Consider the following 17,456-nt stretch of genomic DNA (forward strand, 5'->3'; position numbering starts at 1 on the left):
TTGAACGCAATTCGTTATTTGTTACAGCCAAGCAAAACTCAGTCAAGTTAAAAATAATGTAATAGACATTTTAGTACTTTTAGTAATCGGTAGCTAATGACAGCGGCTTTTGAAATTTTTAAAAGAACTGAAAAGGACTTTTTACATTCAAGAAATCGGTATATTTTTTAACACTGCTTTAAATTCTTCTGGTGTAGTTTCTTTTTCATAGAACGTATTTTTAAAATCAAACAAAGAAGCTAGTTGAAGAAATGAACGACCGACAGTGTTTAAGATGAAACAAAGAATAGAAGGAAAGAATTAACGAAACGAGAAAAATGGATTGATTAAAACGAACGAAAGTGTAGCAAAAGAACAAATGTCTGTGGGAACGAATGAAAAGCACGAAAAGGGAACATGCTCAATATATTTACTTATTTAATTATATTTTTTTTTCCTGCCTTGTATTTTACAAGCTTAATGAAGTTACTAAATTTATGTGACTATTTAGTATTCACCTTTCTGAATAGTCTTATTTGAGCCTTATCAAGTTACTCAGTTATTTCCTGTATTACCGGTACTTATTCCATAATCTCTATTTATCTATTTGTTTAGTTTTTTGGAAATAAATGGTTGGTTGTTGTTGTTATTGATTAAATCATTCAGATCTTTTTCCTTTTCATGGCTTCTCTGGTCTGTTAGCATAGCAGCCAGGAGCAAGTGGAACGTACACTAGAGTTTCTGATAACCAAGACTACCCGCGAGCCTGAGGGAAAACGCTTTTACCACAATTGCTACTAATCTCGCAATCTGATTGGCTAATTTGTCGTTGTCGATAAGAGACCAGACAACGCTGCTCACGTCAATATGTCACGCGATGCCTTTTTCAGCTCGCTCTCTGAAAAAAGCATTTTCTTTGACGTTGATATTGTGGTAAAAAAACAAATCGAAACGTGGTTTAGCCTGGTCTGTACTGTTATTGACAACGATACGCGTCATCACAGTGGTCAAAATTTGTTGTGGACTCACTCGGCTCTCTTGAGTCCACAACATTTTGACCACTGTGATGACGCGTATCGTTGTCGATAACAATACAGACCACGCTAAACCAAATTCGATTTGTTAATTCACGCGTTATTTATCCTCGCACGTATTTTTCTGCTCGCGCATCCTACAACTTAACTTGCGCCCCATTTCATTCTCGTTCCCAAACTTCCCAGAGTCCTCTTTCCGTTAGCCACAACGACAATCGAGTAGCCCTGGAGACGAGATCGGCTCAATCTCTACTTTTTGGACCTGCCTGGTATCTAATGAACAAAAAGTGAATTGTAGCAAGAAATGTTCTGTTGCTTGGAAGCAATGCAATGCAAAGGCAATATCTTAATTTAATAAGTCTGTCTATTTTTCATTCATGACTAATTTTGCCTGGTTTAACAACCTGAATTGAAGTTAAGACTGCTATAATCTGGACCACTTTGACAAAGAACTAAACCGTCCAGCTGATTAGATGCATTAAAATCTAACATTTCAAAGGGAATTTCTTGAAATCCTGTGTCCCGCTCTGCATCGTGCGATTGGTTTTGATTGTCAAAGTGGTTCTAAGGGCAGTAGTACTCAAATTATAAATCAACACGCAATGTAAAATGTGGAACACAAAGGTTGTGTTTGACCACATTTCCAAACACCGAGAAGAGAGTTGAAAATACGACGCGCAGCGGAGTATCATTTTGACGAACTTCGAGGTGTTTGGAAATGTGGTCAAACACTGTCTTTCGTGTTTGATATATCTTCTCAATCGAAACTAAAATCAAGGAGAAAATGGAGAGTTAAAATCGTAAAAGCCTATGCTAATTAAGATCAGATATATGATGAATTGTTAATGAGTTTGAGAACATAGTTTCTCATTTGAAGCCATATCCTAATCCTCCTTTCTTGATTTACTTCAGCCATGATAAGTTAATTTTCACGACGTAACATTTCCTTAGGGGTGGACCATTTAACTTTTGAGGGGGGAGGGGCTAGCTGATTTGGTTTTGGTATTAATTTTTTTCACCCTTTCATGGACTAGGAATTTTTTAACTCGGGATGTGGGTATGTATATAATTTTTTTCCCCCTCCGTATATCATGCATTTTTCGGCTCACTGAAAGTGCGTGAAATCTTTTTTCGCGGCAGTGCTAGTGGTTGCATGCATGAATTTTTTTTTTTGATACAAGTATGTTAGCCGGATACCTATTTCTCAAAATGGTCTACCCCTTACGAGTGATGTTCTATTGCTTGCTGAATGTAGTTATCCTCTACAGTTTTAAATTTTAACCTATCCCTTATAAGTATCCTTTGCAGCTGTTACTAGGGTCATCAGAAACGCTTTACTGCGCGAAGACCGAGTCTCAAATTTTCGTCTTCTGTTTTCATTGTTCTTTGCTTGGCTCCGGATCAAGGCTACCCTGAGATGCCTCGTACGATGGCGGGGGTACCCTTGGCACGTATGCTGCAGTATAAGGAGGAAACACAGGCCCGGCATAAGTACTGAAAGGTGAATATGGCGCACTGCTGCCCGGGGATGGGTTATTCATCATCGCAAAAATCGATGACAGAGGCACATTCGGGTGTAGTTCCGCTGGAAAAGGAAGAGACAAGCCTGACAAGGCTGCGGCATTTTGGTTGTGAAGTGAGTTAGCAGCGCCAAAAATATTTTTTATCACCGACATTGTGTAATCTGTGCAAGTGTTGTCTGTACCTCTGGAATTCACGACAGACGATGTTTCACCAGCTGCGTGGAGATCCACGTCCCTTGATGGCGTTGTGCTTTTGTACACCATTTTCTTTAAGACGAACAGTTTCTTGGCTGTCTTGGCCCTGAATAGCCAACGGTAGGGCCAAGTCATGCCCAACAGGGTGGCAATCCAGAAGAACAGCGGGCGCATCCAGAACGGCTTCACCGTCAAGTCTTTGAACGCGGAGACGCGCTTCTTTAACCCTGGAATTTCTTTCGTCGAGTGCTGTACATGGTCTATTAAGACGTCTCGATGAAGATTTCGCCGCACCATTTCTGCTACTTGCCAGTTGTAAGCGTTCGCGGTTTCCTGGTCGCCGAATTGAATACTCGAGTCGATCTCGAACCGGGTTAGAGTTGCGTCTGTCAGTGCAGATATTTCCCTCCTGGAAACGTCAATCCATGAACCAAAAGAGAACTCTTCATGGTCCACAAAGGTCACTATTTTCCTGTCGAGGTACAAGGGCTCCGTGCGGGAATGTCTGTTTCCACTGGCGTCTCTGTAGTGCACAATTCGCGTGTCTGTTTCGAAATGAAAGCACTCGACGACAATGTCAATTTTCGGTGGCACTTCGCGCATTCTTTCTATGTACTCTGAAGCGGATTCGTCTTCTATGATGTTTTTGAGGTAGTCCAGTTCATGGCAGAAGAAACTCTCTAGCAGGACGAACGCAGGAGAGACACAAAGCATCACAATAGCCATGATTCTCAACATGTTGAAGACCTCACCGTACATGGTGCAGTGCGACGCATCGCAACCGATGAGGAAGACAAGCCATAGGTAGAATGAGAAGTACATGTCCATGGAAATAATCCGGCTTACATTGACATCTTTGGATCTGTGGAGGCCGAGGTATTCCTGACCGGCCTGCTGTGACTGTTGATCGCCTTGGTTGGGCCCCCCTTGACCGCCTGTTGCAGTAACTCTCGGCAGTCTGCCCAGCTCATGGCCAACCTGACGGTGATGTTCCACCCTCGCGCGGTAATCTCTGATTTCCTGGCTCCTCCTCTTGCAGACAGCAAAGATTATGAAAGCGACCGGGAGAAAAACTTGCAGAACGATGGCGAGTGGGAATACAAAAAGGTAGTCCTTGAAGTTAGGCATAGCCTGGGGCGTGCCTGTAGTTTGCAGAAATAAAAACACAAGTTGTGAAGGTGCGGTAACAGTGATACTCGGTTCCTTTCTTGTACAGATCGATGATCCTTGTCCTCTCCAGTGTGAAGTGTAAATGCCATCCACACAGAGGTAATACCTCAAAGATGGATACGACTCACTGCAGAAAGTCATGCCAAGATCCCCGGGGCGATTTCCCAGGTTTTCAAAGTTGAGCTCCGTATCAGGTTTTTGATATCGAGCTGGGCACTGTTTGTTGACCGAGCATTTAACTCCTGTGTATCCGGAACGGCAGAGACAGAGCGTTTCGTTACCGGAAGTGTAAACGCAAGTGCTATTGCTACCACATGGCTTTGACGGACAGATGTTAGCCATCGAAGTCACGCCCCGACACAAAACTCTGAGACTACGCATGTCACGCCATCCATGCGACCATTGCCACCAAGTCTTCGTGATGTATTCAGGCCTCAGTGCGAAATCTTTAACTCTCAGCATGGCGTTTTCAGAGTTTGCCCGTCTATACGAGCTAGTCACTACCCAGTAGCCGTCCACATACAGCAGGTAAAACGACGGTATAGCGCTGTGCTTATAGATAGGACGAAGATCGCGAAACGAGCCCTCCATGCGATAGAAATAGTCTGTTGTGGGATCATTCCAAATGGTCCCACTTGTATCGTGGAGGCGCTGGTTCAAGTAGACTCTGTCCGAGTTACATTCTCTGAAGTCCTTGTCCACACACACAGCTTTGATCACAGGAGAGGAAGCATCTACAGGCACAACGTAATTTGTTTTATTGCGAAGGTTGTAGTATATCCATTCCTCGACAAGTCCACCAAATACATTATTCTTGTCTAAGGAAGAAAGCAGCCATGACGTGGGATCCCTGTTAAGTCTAGCAGCCAGGCCATAATGGTGAAAGAAACCATCACCGCGATCGTTTCCAAAAGTTAAAAGTTTGTCACCATTCTTGTCCGGATAGTAATAGAGTCCCAGGTTATGAACGTTCTCTCTTTGATACACAGGAAAGTTATTGTAGAAGTCCTTCGTTCTTGTATAGACCCCTTCGATCATTTTGTACGGCGTAGTTTTTTCGTTGATGTTTTGGAAAAAAATCCTCGGGCATAAACTCCAAGAACTTGTAAATACGAGCCATGTGCTAATTAGTACAAACCAAAAGAGGAGATTTGATGCCATGTTGACGCTTGATTTCTGTTGAAAGGTCTTTGTTCCAACCAGATGTGCTCAGCGAGTGACGATATCAAAAATGTCGAGTAACAGCATGAATGGTTTTATTTTCCTGGACTGTAATGACGCACACTGCAACGGCTTTTACATGCTGTGACAGTTTCATGACGTAAGAGGCGTCCATACCGTCACGCATGCAGCCACACACGTGCGATCGAAACATCACGCGAGTTGTTACATATTTTAAAGACAGTGGAGCTGGAGAACGTACCTTACCTAAGTCGTTACCCTCTTCCTTCCAAAGAAACCCTTAGCTGCTTACTTCTCATTTCTCAATAGTTTACAGGTTTTCTATGTTACTCATAAAAGAAAAAAAATGCTTTGGTTTCGTGACGAAAGATGCGTCCAGACAGTCACGTATCAAACTACGTACGTGCGAAGTATCACGCGAACTGACAGTGAAAATGACAAAGTCGTTACCCTCTCCTAACCAAAAACTTTTAGCTACTTATTTCGCAATGATTTACAGGATTTGATTCATCTTGCCCGCTCACGGAGCTAGCCATATAATAAAAGGAAGTCTTCCCTTCAAATTCAAAATAGCGGGCGATTTGAATAGACGAAAGGTAAGCTGTAAGTGAATTAAAGTGTCTTTGCTGTCTTTACTTGCCATAAAAATGAAATATCTTTATCTAACACCAAGTAGTACTTCTCAGATTACTATTTTATTGGATGAATCTTTAATCGATGAGCTCACCGGTTGGCTTACCGTGAACAACGGGGAGATCGTTCGTGTAGAGAAACCACGAAAGAAAAAATAAACGCCAGGTTAGTTTACTTTTCAAGGAATCATATTTACAACAGGATTATAAACTGATATTGTACCACTATTCGCAATGGCTATGCGGATAATTGTTCTATTTGTAATCTCAAGTCCGCTTTCAGTGGGTATTGTAGAATACTGTCAGAGCGTGAAGCATAAATATTCATTGCCCCCGTTTGCAAAGCAGTGGATAAATATTTCTGCACGATATTTTGGGCCAGACTTTTTAATCTAACTTGTATGCCTTTTTCTTCTAACAACGAAATTCTTTCTTGGCATGTTTAGTTTGCTGAAACATAATTTTACCCGCCATTTGCAACGTTCTCTAACGATGTCCTTTAGTAGCGCTTTACCACTGAGTTCGACACAGGTTATGTTCTCACGCATCGATATAATCTTGCTTTCTTTGACAGTTTCCGAAGAAAACGAAGCCGTGGACAATACACCAGCAAAATGTGTCGAGCTGCAGCGCGAGGTCGTTAGACAAGAGATCGAGACCAGACAGACACAAAATCCTCCGAACATCAATGAAGCACACGCATCTGTCACGCATGAAATGTGCGTCTATTGTCGTTCGTCCCCATGTGTTCTCTTTAGTGAAACCCTGCCGTCCCGTTTGAGAGCGTTTGGTCAGCCTAGAATGACGAAACACATGAAGCGGAAGGGGTACTATAAGTCCTTTTATACCATTCTAAACCGCCTTGGTTTGTGGCGTGATCCCATTTACATAGCCCGGAAGGAAGCATTGGGATGTTACGTGGAAGACGTTCGGGAGGTCATGCCAGTTTGTGTTGTGGAAGATGTCAGGAAACGTCGTCACGTCTGGATTTGACCGCACGTTTATCATCACTCGGGTTTCGGCATATTCTTCCTGTCTCTACTGTTATTTTAATTTTTTTTTTTGAAGTAGTTTTGCACGTTAAAAAAGATCAAAATTCAAACATCGGGGCAACGCTACTTTTTGTTCTCGACAAGACATTTCCTTTCGGCCTTACAGCGACTATTGTAGCTTTACCATGCGTACGTGCGTTGGCTCGTCACGTCCTAGGAATGCGTGACCAGCCAAAATTCTGACCCCCAAAAATCAAAAGGGCAGAATCATCAGTCCTCATCGCGCCATTGGACGCATAAGTCCTTGGAAAAAAAGGGCAGAACAGGGCGGTTTAAATACCAAAATAAGTTCAAGAAAGAACTGTCACCAGAAGTTTATGTAAAGAGGGTCCAACATAGGTTTTTTTCAATTCCACCATCCCGCTTCTCTCAGAATGTTTATCCTGATCCCGCCTGGTTAGTGTCGCAGTTCTCCGCGTAACGTGTGTAACATGTGAGTTACTGTTCTTCATCCTACACCCCGCCGTCAATTTTAAAAATCTCGCATCCCGTCTGCAAAATAATAAGCAAATCCCAAGGCTGCCAAAATATTTTTATCCTACATCCCGTCTTTTAATACATACATAAACTTTATTCACGTGTCAAAATATTTAGCCGATGGGGAAACACCCCTCTACCAATTGGGGACATCTAAATATAATCAAAAACCTACAAATTATTTTCTCTGGCATCCTAAATTCACCAGAGCGGCTGGGGGCGCGAACATGAGAGACCTTGGTTGCCCTCCAAGTTCATTTCTCTACAGTCCTATAATTTCTAATATTTATCCAAAAAACCATGCTAGCAGTTCATTACTGGACACCTTACATTTTATTAAGAAGACAAATGATAAAATCATCATATTCCAAGTTTTGAAATATAACTGTACATTTACTATAGCACAAAAAATATAACTACAGTGTATGTATATAATTTTTTTTTAATACAACTCACTCTAGTTATTCTTAAAAGTACAATGTACTAGTTATGGACAGTAAGATTTTTGTTCGTTTCTTGCACAAATCCTCCAGACAGAATTTTTCCACACAGTCATTCAATATAAATGCAGATTTCTTGTAAAAATTACATATTCTGAAACTTTGTGTGGGTACTACAGTAAATAAAACACAACATTCACTCGATGAAGCATGTTTGCTTGCAGGTTGATAACAGATTTGAGCTTAGATTATGCACATGTGAAAAAAACAAACCAAGATGTCCTGTACTGTGTGATGTTCAAGTAAGGCATAACTTACAATAACATATAAAACACCATGCATCAGATAGGCTTAAACCTATACACTGCCAATCATGTTACAAGAAACTGCTTCCTTGAATTTACTTGGCACAGATGCAAGGTTTGTTTGATTTCTAAGAAATAGATAAATCAATGACTTTCATTTCAAAATGTGAGATAAGTTACAATAAAATCCTACAATGCTACTGTTTGTCTTTCTTCGGTGGAGGTCTGCAAAAAAACAAAACATAAAAAAAAACTTCATTTATTATAAAAGAAACATGTACTAATCAGTGCTAGCTAAGTGAAATGCAATGTGCTCCTCACATGGTAGTCTAAGCTGCTTCCATTTTATATAATTTCTAAAACAGTTTAACATTTCCTTTGTTAACTTAGGGTAGTTTTCATTTGAATGTCAGGAAAGTAATTGGTTTAGCATCACTAACACTTAACATGATTGTCTTAAAAATTTGTGTCATTTTTACATCCAGTCAGAAGTAAAACCACAAGCAATCATGACTCACTAGTGCACATTTCTGCGGGTTTTGATTGGTTCAATGGATTGTTTGCATCCTCTGTGATTGGTAGGAGTGATAACTTTGGTTTTGGTTTTACCACACTCAGTTGAAAACTGCTCTTAATTGTTTAAGACCATTGCAGAGGTTACAATCAGTCTTGCATATAAGAAGAAGAAAGGGATGCTTTAGTGAACAGTAAAATCCCATGTTAAAGTCCTGGGCTTATATAACTTCATAAGGGGTTTTAGGTGGGCTTGTAAATGAGGGGGGGGGGGGAATTATATCTGGGGGGGGGATATGAGCAGAATAAAAAAAATATATTTTGGAACAAGATAAAACGTATCTGAGAAATGTATTAAAGCTAACAAACCATTACTTTTAGAGCTCTTGCACTGTTACCATATTAGACTTATAACTTTTGATTAAAAATGTTGATGCATATTCGGAATATCTTTGTTAGCAAATAGAAGGGCTTATAACCAGGGGGGGGGGGGGGGACTGTAACATGGGATTTTAGGGCATATCAAGCATTGTCTGGTTTAATATGAGTAATGCTGTTTGAGAAACAGTACTTCCATGTAAGAGATATACACTGCATATGTATGAATAAACCGAATACTAAGATTTTTGCAAACTCCCAGTGCTTCAGCAACACTGTCTTAATTATCAGAGTTTGATCTTTAGATCCTGATCAACAAAATATTGTTGTAATAATATTCTCCAAGCCAACTACAGTAAATATTAATCGTACCTGTAAATTCCAACCACCACAGCGTGATCTCTCTCGTATGGCTCCAATGTTAACTGTTCCTGAGGTTTCATTTTCTCAGCCTGCATCTTTTTCACTTCTCCTGCAAATACTGCAGCAGGCTCTGCTGTCGAATCGATACAATTTGCCTAACAACAGGTTAAAAAATGTGAGATCCTGTGAGAGTTTTGGACCAGAAGGCCCGCAGCTAATGCAAAGCCCTTTAGGAAATAGGCTGTCTTTGGTCCATTCTAAACACAGTAAGGTCTATATGGGAGAGTAACATCTCACTATACAAAAAGTTTAAAGACATCAGTTGGCAACACCGAGAGGTCTCTGATGAGCCTCCTGGCAGGGATACTAATAATGATATTTTATGAAACATGCACGTCAGACTGGCCATGAAAAACTCTACAGAATAGCTTTGAGAAATCTCTCACATCCTTGGAAATTATGCAACAGTCTGATCACCTTCAAAAGTCCTAACACTCACAAACAAAACCTTACACAGAAAGTTATCTGTAATTTCTTTTGATCATGCCAAGCCATGATCAGTCCAACCTTCGTACAGTGCACGAAGCATACAGTTCCTCACACATACCTTTATTGAAATGACAAAATGTCCTCCATTTTTGAGGAAGTTGTGAGCATTAATAGCTACAATACGAGCCTGATCAGGCTGAGCGACATCTGCAAAAATAGTATCTACCATTCCTGAAAGAAAATATATATTGAGAGATTACCCCATTTTTATACTAAGTGATGTACATGCATTTCCATACTTGTTATACTTCACAGTGTATCTGCCATTTACCATAAGGAATTTGTTAAAGAGCAACTTTTGCACAGAATGTACACACAAGTTATACCCACTCGAAAGGGATATAAGACATGACTGGTGTAAAGAGGATAGCCTAATCCCTAAATACTAACAACTGCACTATCTGAGCAAATAGACACTGATAGAGTCTAGTGCAAGACATTTTCTATGGCATTTGAAAATAGCATGAAGTAACTAACATTTTGAACATTCAATTCCTTCAAATATCCACTGCTCATATAGTTTGGTCTGTCTCCCTGTGTTTGCACTTAATGTACTTGTCTCTTTCATTCCCTTGGTCTTATTTTGTTCTGCATGTAAAAGGCAGGGGGATAACTCGGAAACCGCAAGCTTCATTTATCCCCCTGGCTCGACTTAAAGCACCTATCTTTTCCCTAAGTTATTGTAATTTTCTTTGCAAATGTGTAGTAAGTGTCTAAAGTAAATTAAAAGCATTGTTGTTGTTGTTGTGTATACCAAGAAAATACAAGCAACAAGTAGGAAATTTCATGGTATACCACTCAAAGGCATTACATAACTAGCATATAATTATCTGCAGGGGTCACGAATAAAGGTAACTTTCACTGTACCTTCACATCCCAAGCTTATGCAGCACTGATGAAACTACCACAGGTTTGTACATGTATCTTATTGCACATTAATTAATACTACATGTACTCAATGCAAATGATTTGAATACACAGTCGATTAAAGCAGAAGTCTTAAGAACAAGACTCACCAACAAGCATTCTATATTTGTGAGGATGCCTGGCATCTTCAATGATTGGGATGACATTAGTTCTTTTTTTAGCTACATTAATGAGATCACGTCCAGATCTGTGTGAAAATTCAACTGCATACACAAGACCATCCTATAGTGTAAGAAAAAATACAACAAAAAAGGTAATCGATTTAAAATATTTGAGCAAGTAAAGCTACACAAAGGAGTGTAAAAAACAAACTCTCTGCTTTTCAAAGTCATTTTAATTTGGTTATGGTGTCACAAAAAATCACTAGTAATTGCCACATGCAAACGAAACGGATAAACAACGGAAAATTGTAATGGTGGTTACATAATGTATTAAATCAAATAAGTGGGCAAACAAGATGTACACCACATAGCATAAGAGGTTTCATTAAGCTACGGACCAGGTGCACCAGAAAAATTGAACAGCTGTGAGGATGATTTTGCCTGCCTGGTTTAACCACCTGGAGGAAAGTTTTTCTAACAATAAAGTTCAGTTCAGAAAGGTTCTCCTGCCTGTGAAAATTGATTGCCTTCAAGCTGAAAACCTTAATAAAAACCCCTTTACCACATCAGGTCAGCAAGGCCACAGCAGCCCTTGACACCCTGAAGAGAAAATGAATTTGAAAGGCTTGGCTCAAGCCTGTGATGTGCCTTAGAAAGCCTGATCGCACTTACTGGTCCAACAATATCAGAAACATGAGACACTGTTGTGCCTGATGCAGCACCAAGGTATAACACTTTAGAACCAGGGATCATGTGAATCTTGTCAATTCCTCCAAGAATTGCCGCAGCAAGCTTGGATCGAAAAGGATTCCACACTCTGTATTCAATCTTGTCACCTTCTGCTACACCCTTAAAAAAAAACAACAACAACAACATGGATGTGTTTTTTAGAGAATGATGACTAATTTCTTCTTAAAACACCAATACAAAGTCAAATAGAAAGGTGACAAGAAAAAAGAAAATCACCATAAAGCTTCATATGAAGCAGCCCAGATTTGAACTTCAGCTGCAAGGGGGAAGGGGGAGGGGAGCTAGAGTCTTAAGAGTGCGTAATTTTCTCTGGATTGAACGGTCCAGGTTCGAGCCCTGGCTGGGGACACTGTGTTGCAAGACACTTTGCTCTCACAGTGCCTCTCTCCATCCAGGTGTATAAATGGGTACTGGCGAATTTACTGCTAGGGGTAACCCTGCGATGGGCAAGCATGCCTACAAGTGGGAGGAGTAGAAATACTCTTAGTCACTTCATGCTACAGAAACCAGGATAAGCTCTGGCCTGATGGGCCACTTGATTCATATGCAGACTTAACCTACATGTTCATGTAACACTTTTACTGGAGGAAAATAAAGCTCTCATAAACTTAATCATTGTTGAACAAACACAGGAAAACAAAATTATGGGACAACTTACATCGACTGATATTCTTTTTTCACCATATACAGACTCTCCAGGAACAATGTTCTTTGTCACCAATGCATCTTCCTTTCCACGTGCAATGAATACGCCTACAAAAAGTAATTTTCCTTGACTTAAATAATGGTGACTTGACTGAAATTAACCAAAATATTATGAAAATAGGGAAACAGATGTTATTGGTCGAGTGTTTGAGAAAAAACGGGCAAAATTGAAATAGCGAGTGGACCATTTTAGCACTTTGTTTTGCAAAGTCTGGACCAATCTGTTATCAACGTATGGATTGCAATGAGATAACATAATTTTATGTACACAGATGTAAATGTTTACTGGTTGCTTTTTCTAGGTTATGTAATCAAAACAGGGAGTCCATCAAGGTATCTACCATACAGGTAGATGTTGAAGAAATACATGTACATGTATGTACAGTGTATGTGAAAATTTTTACCATGTGAGTAGCTACAGTCTACTAATTATTGCAAAATAACAATTATTATAATTATCCTTTATGCATAGATGACATTGTAACCCCTTGCTTAATGTTTCACTAAATTTTTGTTGGTTTCTGACCACTTTCTTCAAAATTTAGAAAAAGGTGGACTGAGTGCACCAGAAATATTTCAGCAAAGCAAATTAAAGTATCACCAATCAGTAAAATTATAATACTAGTTGTGGCACTTTCAGTTAGTGACTTACCTTCGTGTCTATGCGGCTCTATGGTTACTTTTGCTCCACCTTTAAAACCACCCCGTCCACCCCCTGAACACAAAACACATAATACAAAAATGTAATATTCTTATAACAATGTATAATGACATCTACAGCATACTGTAATACTTTAACAGTGAGAAGCCTCTTTATTTCCCTAGTGTGACTTGAATACACTAAACACAGAGGGTTTCACCAAGTCTGAATACGAAAATAATAGCAGTATCTTCACCTGAGTTACAAAAATTACCTTTATCTGCATTATAGTGGGAGTGTGTTGTGAACAGTACATGTATACTGAAGCAGATTGAATTTTAAAACAAAGACATTCAAACAAGTTTTGTTAAAAATGATTACCTCTCCACACTTTCAGTGTCGGAGAATAGCTACCGTGGAGAGAATACCATACATAATGGACATGTCCTTGCTATAAGGACTATCAAGGCTTTTAATATGGTGTCGAGAATGAAATAACAATGATATCTGACCTCTGCCTCCTCCTCTTCCTCCTCCACGTCCACCACCTCGAAATCCTCCTCTTCCTCCTCCACCACCTCTACCGCCACCACGGCCTCCAAAACCTCCTGAGTGGTTTACAGTTAGTAACATGATATTAATGTACATATTTAGATATCACTGATTCCCTTATACACATAATATTTACAAAATTCCTTACAAAGCAAGGCCAAGCGAAAAATTGAGGATTTTGTCGCCTCCCGAAAGGACAGGTAGAATCATTTGTAGAGTTCATGATTATATTTCTTCCTGGCAAGGGTATAAAAACAGATGAATGAGGTCGCACAACACGCATGATGTAGACAATGACGTCAGTGGGTTTTTGTGATATGGGACATGTTCAGCAAAAAAGTAACGGTATACAGGATATTAAAGGGAGGGGGGGGGGGAGAAGAAAATTAATGAGATATGGGATTTAAGTTCAGATAAAACAGCATAGGGTGTAGGAAATTGTTAGTTTTGCAATTGGAATTGATGGGATATGGGTTATGTAGGCCACAGATTAACAGGCTGTGGGATACTCAGACCACCCCCCTCCCCCTCCCCCCCCCGTGCCTACATAGCCTATCAGGTACAGAGTTTATCCATAATCAGGCATTATGTCAACCTGGAAGATAACTTTTCGTACCACCTGACCGCTGATGCTAGAGTGAGCTTAGGTGCTCACAGTTCTGTTTGCATCTAATCAACAGCTCAAGTTCTTTTCCAAATTAACGACAACAGACTGAAGATTTATGAGTCGACTTTACAAGCTTCATGAAGTTGTAAAGACAGTCATAAACGAGGTCTTTGTTAGCTTATTGTCTACTGTAACGTGCAATATCTAAGTTTTCATCGCTTGTACATCCAAACTAAGGATCATAAGAGTGATATTATCATTTATAATGTCGTGGATGAGGCTGAAAATTGAGAATCGAGATCGGATATATAAGCTTAATTACTGCAACGTGCAGTAAACAAGTAAAAGCAGCAAGGTATATTAATTTTGTGACGTTTACAAACCTCGACCTCCTCCTCCTCTACCGCCTCCTCCTCGGCCGCCACGCGGAGAAAAACCTGAAAACGTTGATTTACTCAAATAAATTTAATCGCAGACAAATTGCAATAAAAAAAACCAAAGAAGAGAAGAAAATTTACCTGGTCTTCCCATCGTAAACTTTCAGTAACACAACTAACGCACGTGGTGTACACTACACTACTGCGCATGACCGAGTTTGCACTGCACCTTGGGTACTCTTTGCCGGTGAAGATCCAAAATGGCGCAGAAGTTGGTGAATTTTGGGCAGAAGATTGTGACTGCAACGCCTCGTTTGGCTACTAGAGTTTCGTTTCAAGCGCTTGGTAAGAGAATGTAGTACTATTTATTAGTTTTATAGTGTGTTTACAACGTCCACCTCTGTTTTTGTGTCAGGCTTTGGAAGTAGGATGAACTTTGGTGATGATGAAATGCATGTTGACATCAAATATCCCACTCACTACTAACACTCGATTATGACTGCCTTTCCCGTGAAATCTTAAGTAGTGTCTTAATGCAACAGGTAACTAGGCATTAAAATCTTTTCAGAAAGAAAAAGATTAGTTATCTAGAGAGGCAAATATATGTAATCTGAAAAAGAAGCACTCTGCCGTAAGTTTGATTTCGCTGCCTTGAATTTCAACTTAATATTTCTTATATTTGTTATGGTTTTAAGGCAGTCAGTGTGGAATATTGTTATTACACGGGATTGTTGCTTCTGATTTACATGTAGCTGGATTGAGCATTTTTTTTCCTTTTTGAAACTAATAATCAAAATCACCTCATCAGAAAAACAGTTGTTTAAAACCAATATTTGACCAGTATTTGTCTGATGATCAAAGTCTTCTGTTCATTTTCTAAAATTTCGAGTTTGTGTAAGTACTTGTGAGTGTTGCTACAAGTCAGAAAAAAAGTCAGCATTTTCATAAAACTGTATACTTTCAAAAGCATCTGAAACAGGTTGTCTGGTGAGTGGAGGGAAGGGGGAGGGGGCTGGTGCAGTGTGGTCAGATGTTCCTACTTACCTACTTCTCTTAACCTTCCTTCTGATTCTGATTATCTAGTTATTGAAAATTTTGCTTTTCTCTACACTTTTCCATCTTAGGAATCCTGTCTTCCATCATTTCCTGATCTGCCTTCTGTAGCCTTCCTGCACTTATTTCTCCCAGTTTCTGACCCCCAGTCCCCTCCATGGCACTTAGGTAGTAACAGTATGCTTTACTCTCTGCATCTGGGAGCCTTACAGACCATCCATTATAGTCAAATATTGCATTGGGAGTGTTTCCGCCAGAGTGCGTCATTGCGGGAATACCGCATTGCAATCAGAGATAGCCCCCAGAAAAATGAAGAAAGGGCCAATTTGGCCCTTTCCTTTTACAAAAATACAGGCTTAACCCGGTGTATTATTTTAAAAGCCATCCCAGGGCTTGAAATTGCGACAGATACGGTCACCAATGTAACTAACACTTCATCCTTGGCGACCAAAATTCAGCAAAAATTCTGGTTTAGTCACCATAATGGTGACTACATTTCTATGTGTTGACGATCAATCCGGTTATTATGTCACACATTATGTCCTTCTAGAAAATCATATTGAAAGATCTTTGCTTCTAAAACATTCAACATAAGAAAACAAGTCACTCTATCCTTTTGTTCTGCTGTATTGATTATCTCACATCGGAAAACTTCCAAGTTTGAAATCGACCTATAATGCATTGCAAACCCTTGATCATTGACTACGTTATGTATGCCTAAGGACTGTTCTCTTGTAATGCACGGATCATACTAGCATCTGATTCGAAAGAAATTTATTGAGTAGAAACACTTCAAAAAGCACTCACTATTAAATTTTATCCTAGTTTATAATAAACTGTTTTACTTTCCTTGGTACCCTGATGCATTTTTCCTTCCGTAGCTTTCAATTTATTGGTCCCTTTCCTAAAAAATTGGCCCCTAAAAAAAAGATCTTCTGGGGCCACTTTGGCCCTCAAGAAAAATTTTCTGGCTGAAACACTGCATTGGTATCCAATTGAATCTCTCCTTACAGATATCTACATGTACACAGTACAGACACATACTGTAGATATGTTACAGCCATTTCACTTGGTTGACCAGAGATCATATAATCTCTGGCTGCCTCTATATACAGACACCTCCATAATGCAGACATCTTTCTCTGGCCCTTTGTTTGTTGTCTGTATATATGCAGAGGTTTGACTGTACTTTCCATACACCAAAAACGTGTGATACAGGGCTCGAAAAAAGTGCCGTCCATTCGTCCAGGACAAGTAGATTTTCTTGCCAGGCAAGTAATTTTTCATTCTCACCCATGGGCAAGAGCCCAGGCAAGCCATTTGCCAACTAAATAAAAACAAAAATAAACTAAATCTTACCCCAGGCAAGCAAAATTTGAGAGTTGCTAAAATTTGCAGGCTGGAATTCAAGTTTTTTACAAGCCCTGCCTATAGCTCAGCAATTTGAAAAGCAGTTGCTATATGTAGGATTGAAAACTCTTTTCATCCCAGGTGCCGCCAAGAAAGTCCAGCCACATGTTGTGACTTTCTGGAACAATGCCAAAGTTGAAATGCTTCCACCAAAGCTGTCAGAGTGGCCAGCCATCAAGAAGAGTTTCATTGGTCTGAAAGAGGCAGCCCTCAAGGGCAAGTTCCTTGATATCACAGTGAAGGAAGCTACAGTGAATACGCTGGTTGCTGTGGAGATTGCTTTCTGGTTTTATGTTGGAGAGGTCATAGGGAGAAGAAGTTTGATTGGTTACAATGTTTGAAGAACTTTCAAGATGTACTGATTGTTTCAATATTTCTTAACTGAGTGTGTCGCAAAGCCTTTTGATGTTTGTATAGAAAAAAATTGGATTTGGTTTCCTGGTCTCCTGACCAGGTAAATAAAGGAACTGGTTTGTCATTGGTTGCAGTAGTCTTTTGTTTTCTTGCTTGCCTCAGTTGACTAAAAATGTGTTTTAGCAAGA

At 39.8% G+C, this 17,456-nt stretch overlaps 3 protein-coding genes across 3 annotated transcripts; 1 reads left to right on the top strand and 2 right to left on the bottom strand.

Moving 5' to 3' along the window:
- Positions 1–46: 46 nt before the first annotated feature.
- Positions 47–7,459, bottom strand: LOC145493742 (uncharacterized). The gene has a single exon (XM_081473199.1). It carries the CDS (start codon positions 5,060–5,062, stop codon positions 2,390–2,392), a length of 2,673 nt encoding a protein of 890 aa, XP_081329325.1. The 5' UTR covers positions 5,063–7,459; the 3' UTR covers positions 47–2,389.
- Positions 7,460–7,668: 209 nt separating this feature from the next.
- LOC145493745 (rRNA 2'-O-methyltransferase fibrillarin-like) lies at positions 7,669–14,651 on the bottom strand. Its single transcript, XM_081473202.1, has 10 exons — positions 14,593–14,651; positions 14,458–14,511; positions 13,428–13,523; positions 12,928–12,990; positions 12,229–12,323; positions 11,493–11,669; positions 10,809–10,941; positions 9,851–9,963; positions 9,253–9,398; positions 7,669–8,214 (listed from the first exon to the last, which is right to left on the bottom strand). Exons 1-10 carry the CDS (start codon positions 14,603–14,605, stop codon positions 8,187–8,189), a joined length of 918 nt encoding a protein of 305 aa, XP_081329328.1. The 5' UTR covers positions 14,606–14,651; the 3' UTR covers positions 7,669–8,186.
- Positions 14,649–17,395, top strand: LOC145493746 (ATP synthase F(0) complex subunit g, mitochondrial-like). Its single transcript, XM_081473203.1, has 2 exons — positions 14,649–14,796; positions 16,996–17,395. The coding sequence occupies exons 1-2, from the start codon at positions 14,712–14,714 to the stop codon at positions 17,253–17,255; spliced, it is 345 nt and encodes a 114-aa protein (XP_081329329.1). The 5' UTR covers positions 14,649–14,711; the 3' UTR covers positions 17,256–17,395.
- Positions 17,396–17,456: the final 61 nt, after the last annotated feature.

Source organism: Orbicella franksi, chromosome 7, assembly GCF_964199315.1.
Source record: "Orbicella franksi chromosome 7, jaOrbFran1.1, whole genome shotgun sequence".
Classification (NCBI taxonomy): domain Eukaryota; kingdom Metazoa; phylum Cnidaria; class Anthozoa; order Scleractinia; family Merulinidae; genus Orbicella; species Orbicella franksi.

Excerpts from the sequence above, each read along its gene's own strand:
- LOC145493742 (XM_081473199.1), bottom strand. The coding sequence starts at position 5,062 with ATGGCATCAAATCTCCTCTTTTGGTTTGTACTAATTAGCACATGGCTC.
- LOC145493746 (XM_081473203.1), top strand. The coding sequence starts at position 14,712 with ATGGCGCAGAAGTTGGTGAATTTTGGGCAGAAGATTGTGACTGCAACG. Across the intron at positions 14,797-16,995 it reads AGTTTCGTTTCAAGCGCTTG|GTGCCGCCAAGAAAGTCCAG; the intron begins GTAAGAGAATGT and ends TTTTCATCCCAG.
- LOC145493745 (XM_081473202.1), bottom strand. Across the intron at positions 9,964-10,808 it reads CAAATATAGAATGCTTGTTG|GAATGGTAGATACTATTTTT; the intron begins GTGAGTCTTGTT and ends ATTTTCTTTCAG. Across the intron at positions 8,215-9,252 it reads GTGGTGGTTGGAATTTACAG|ACCTCCACCGAAGAAAGACA; the intron begins GTACGATTAATA and ends GTTTTTTTGCAG.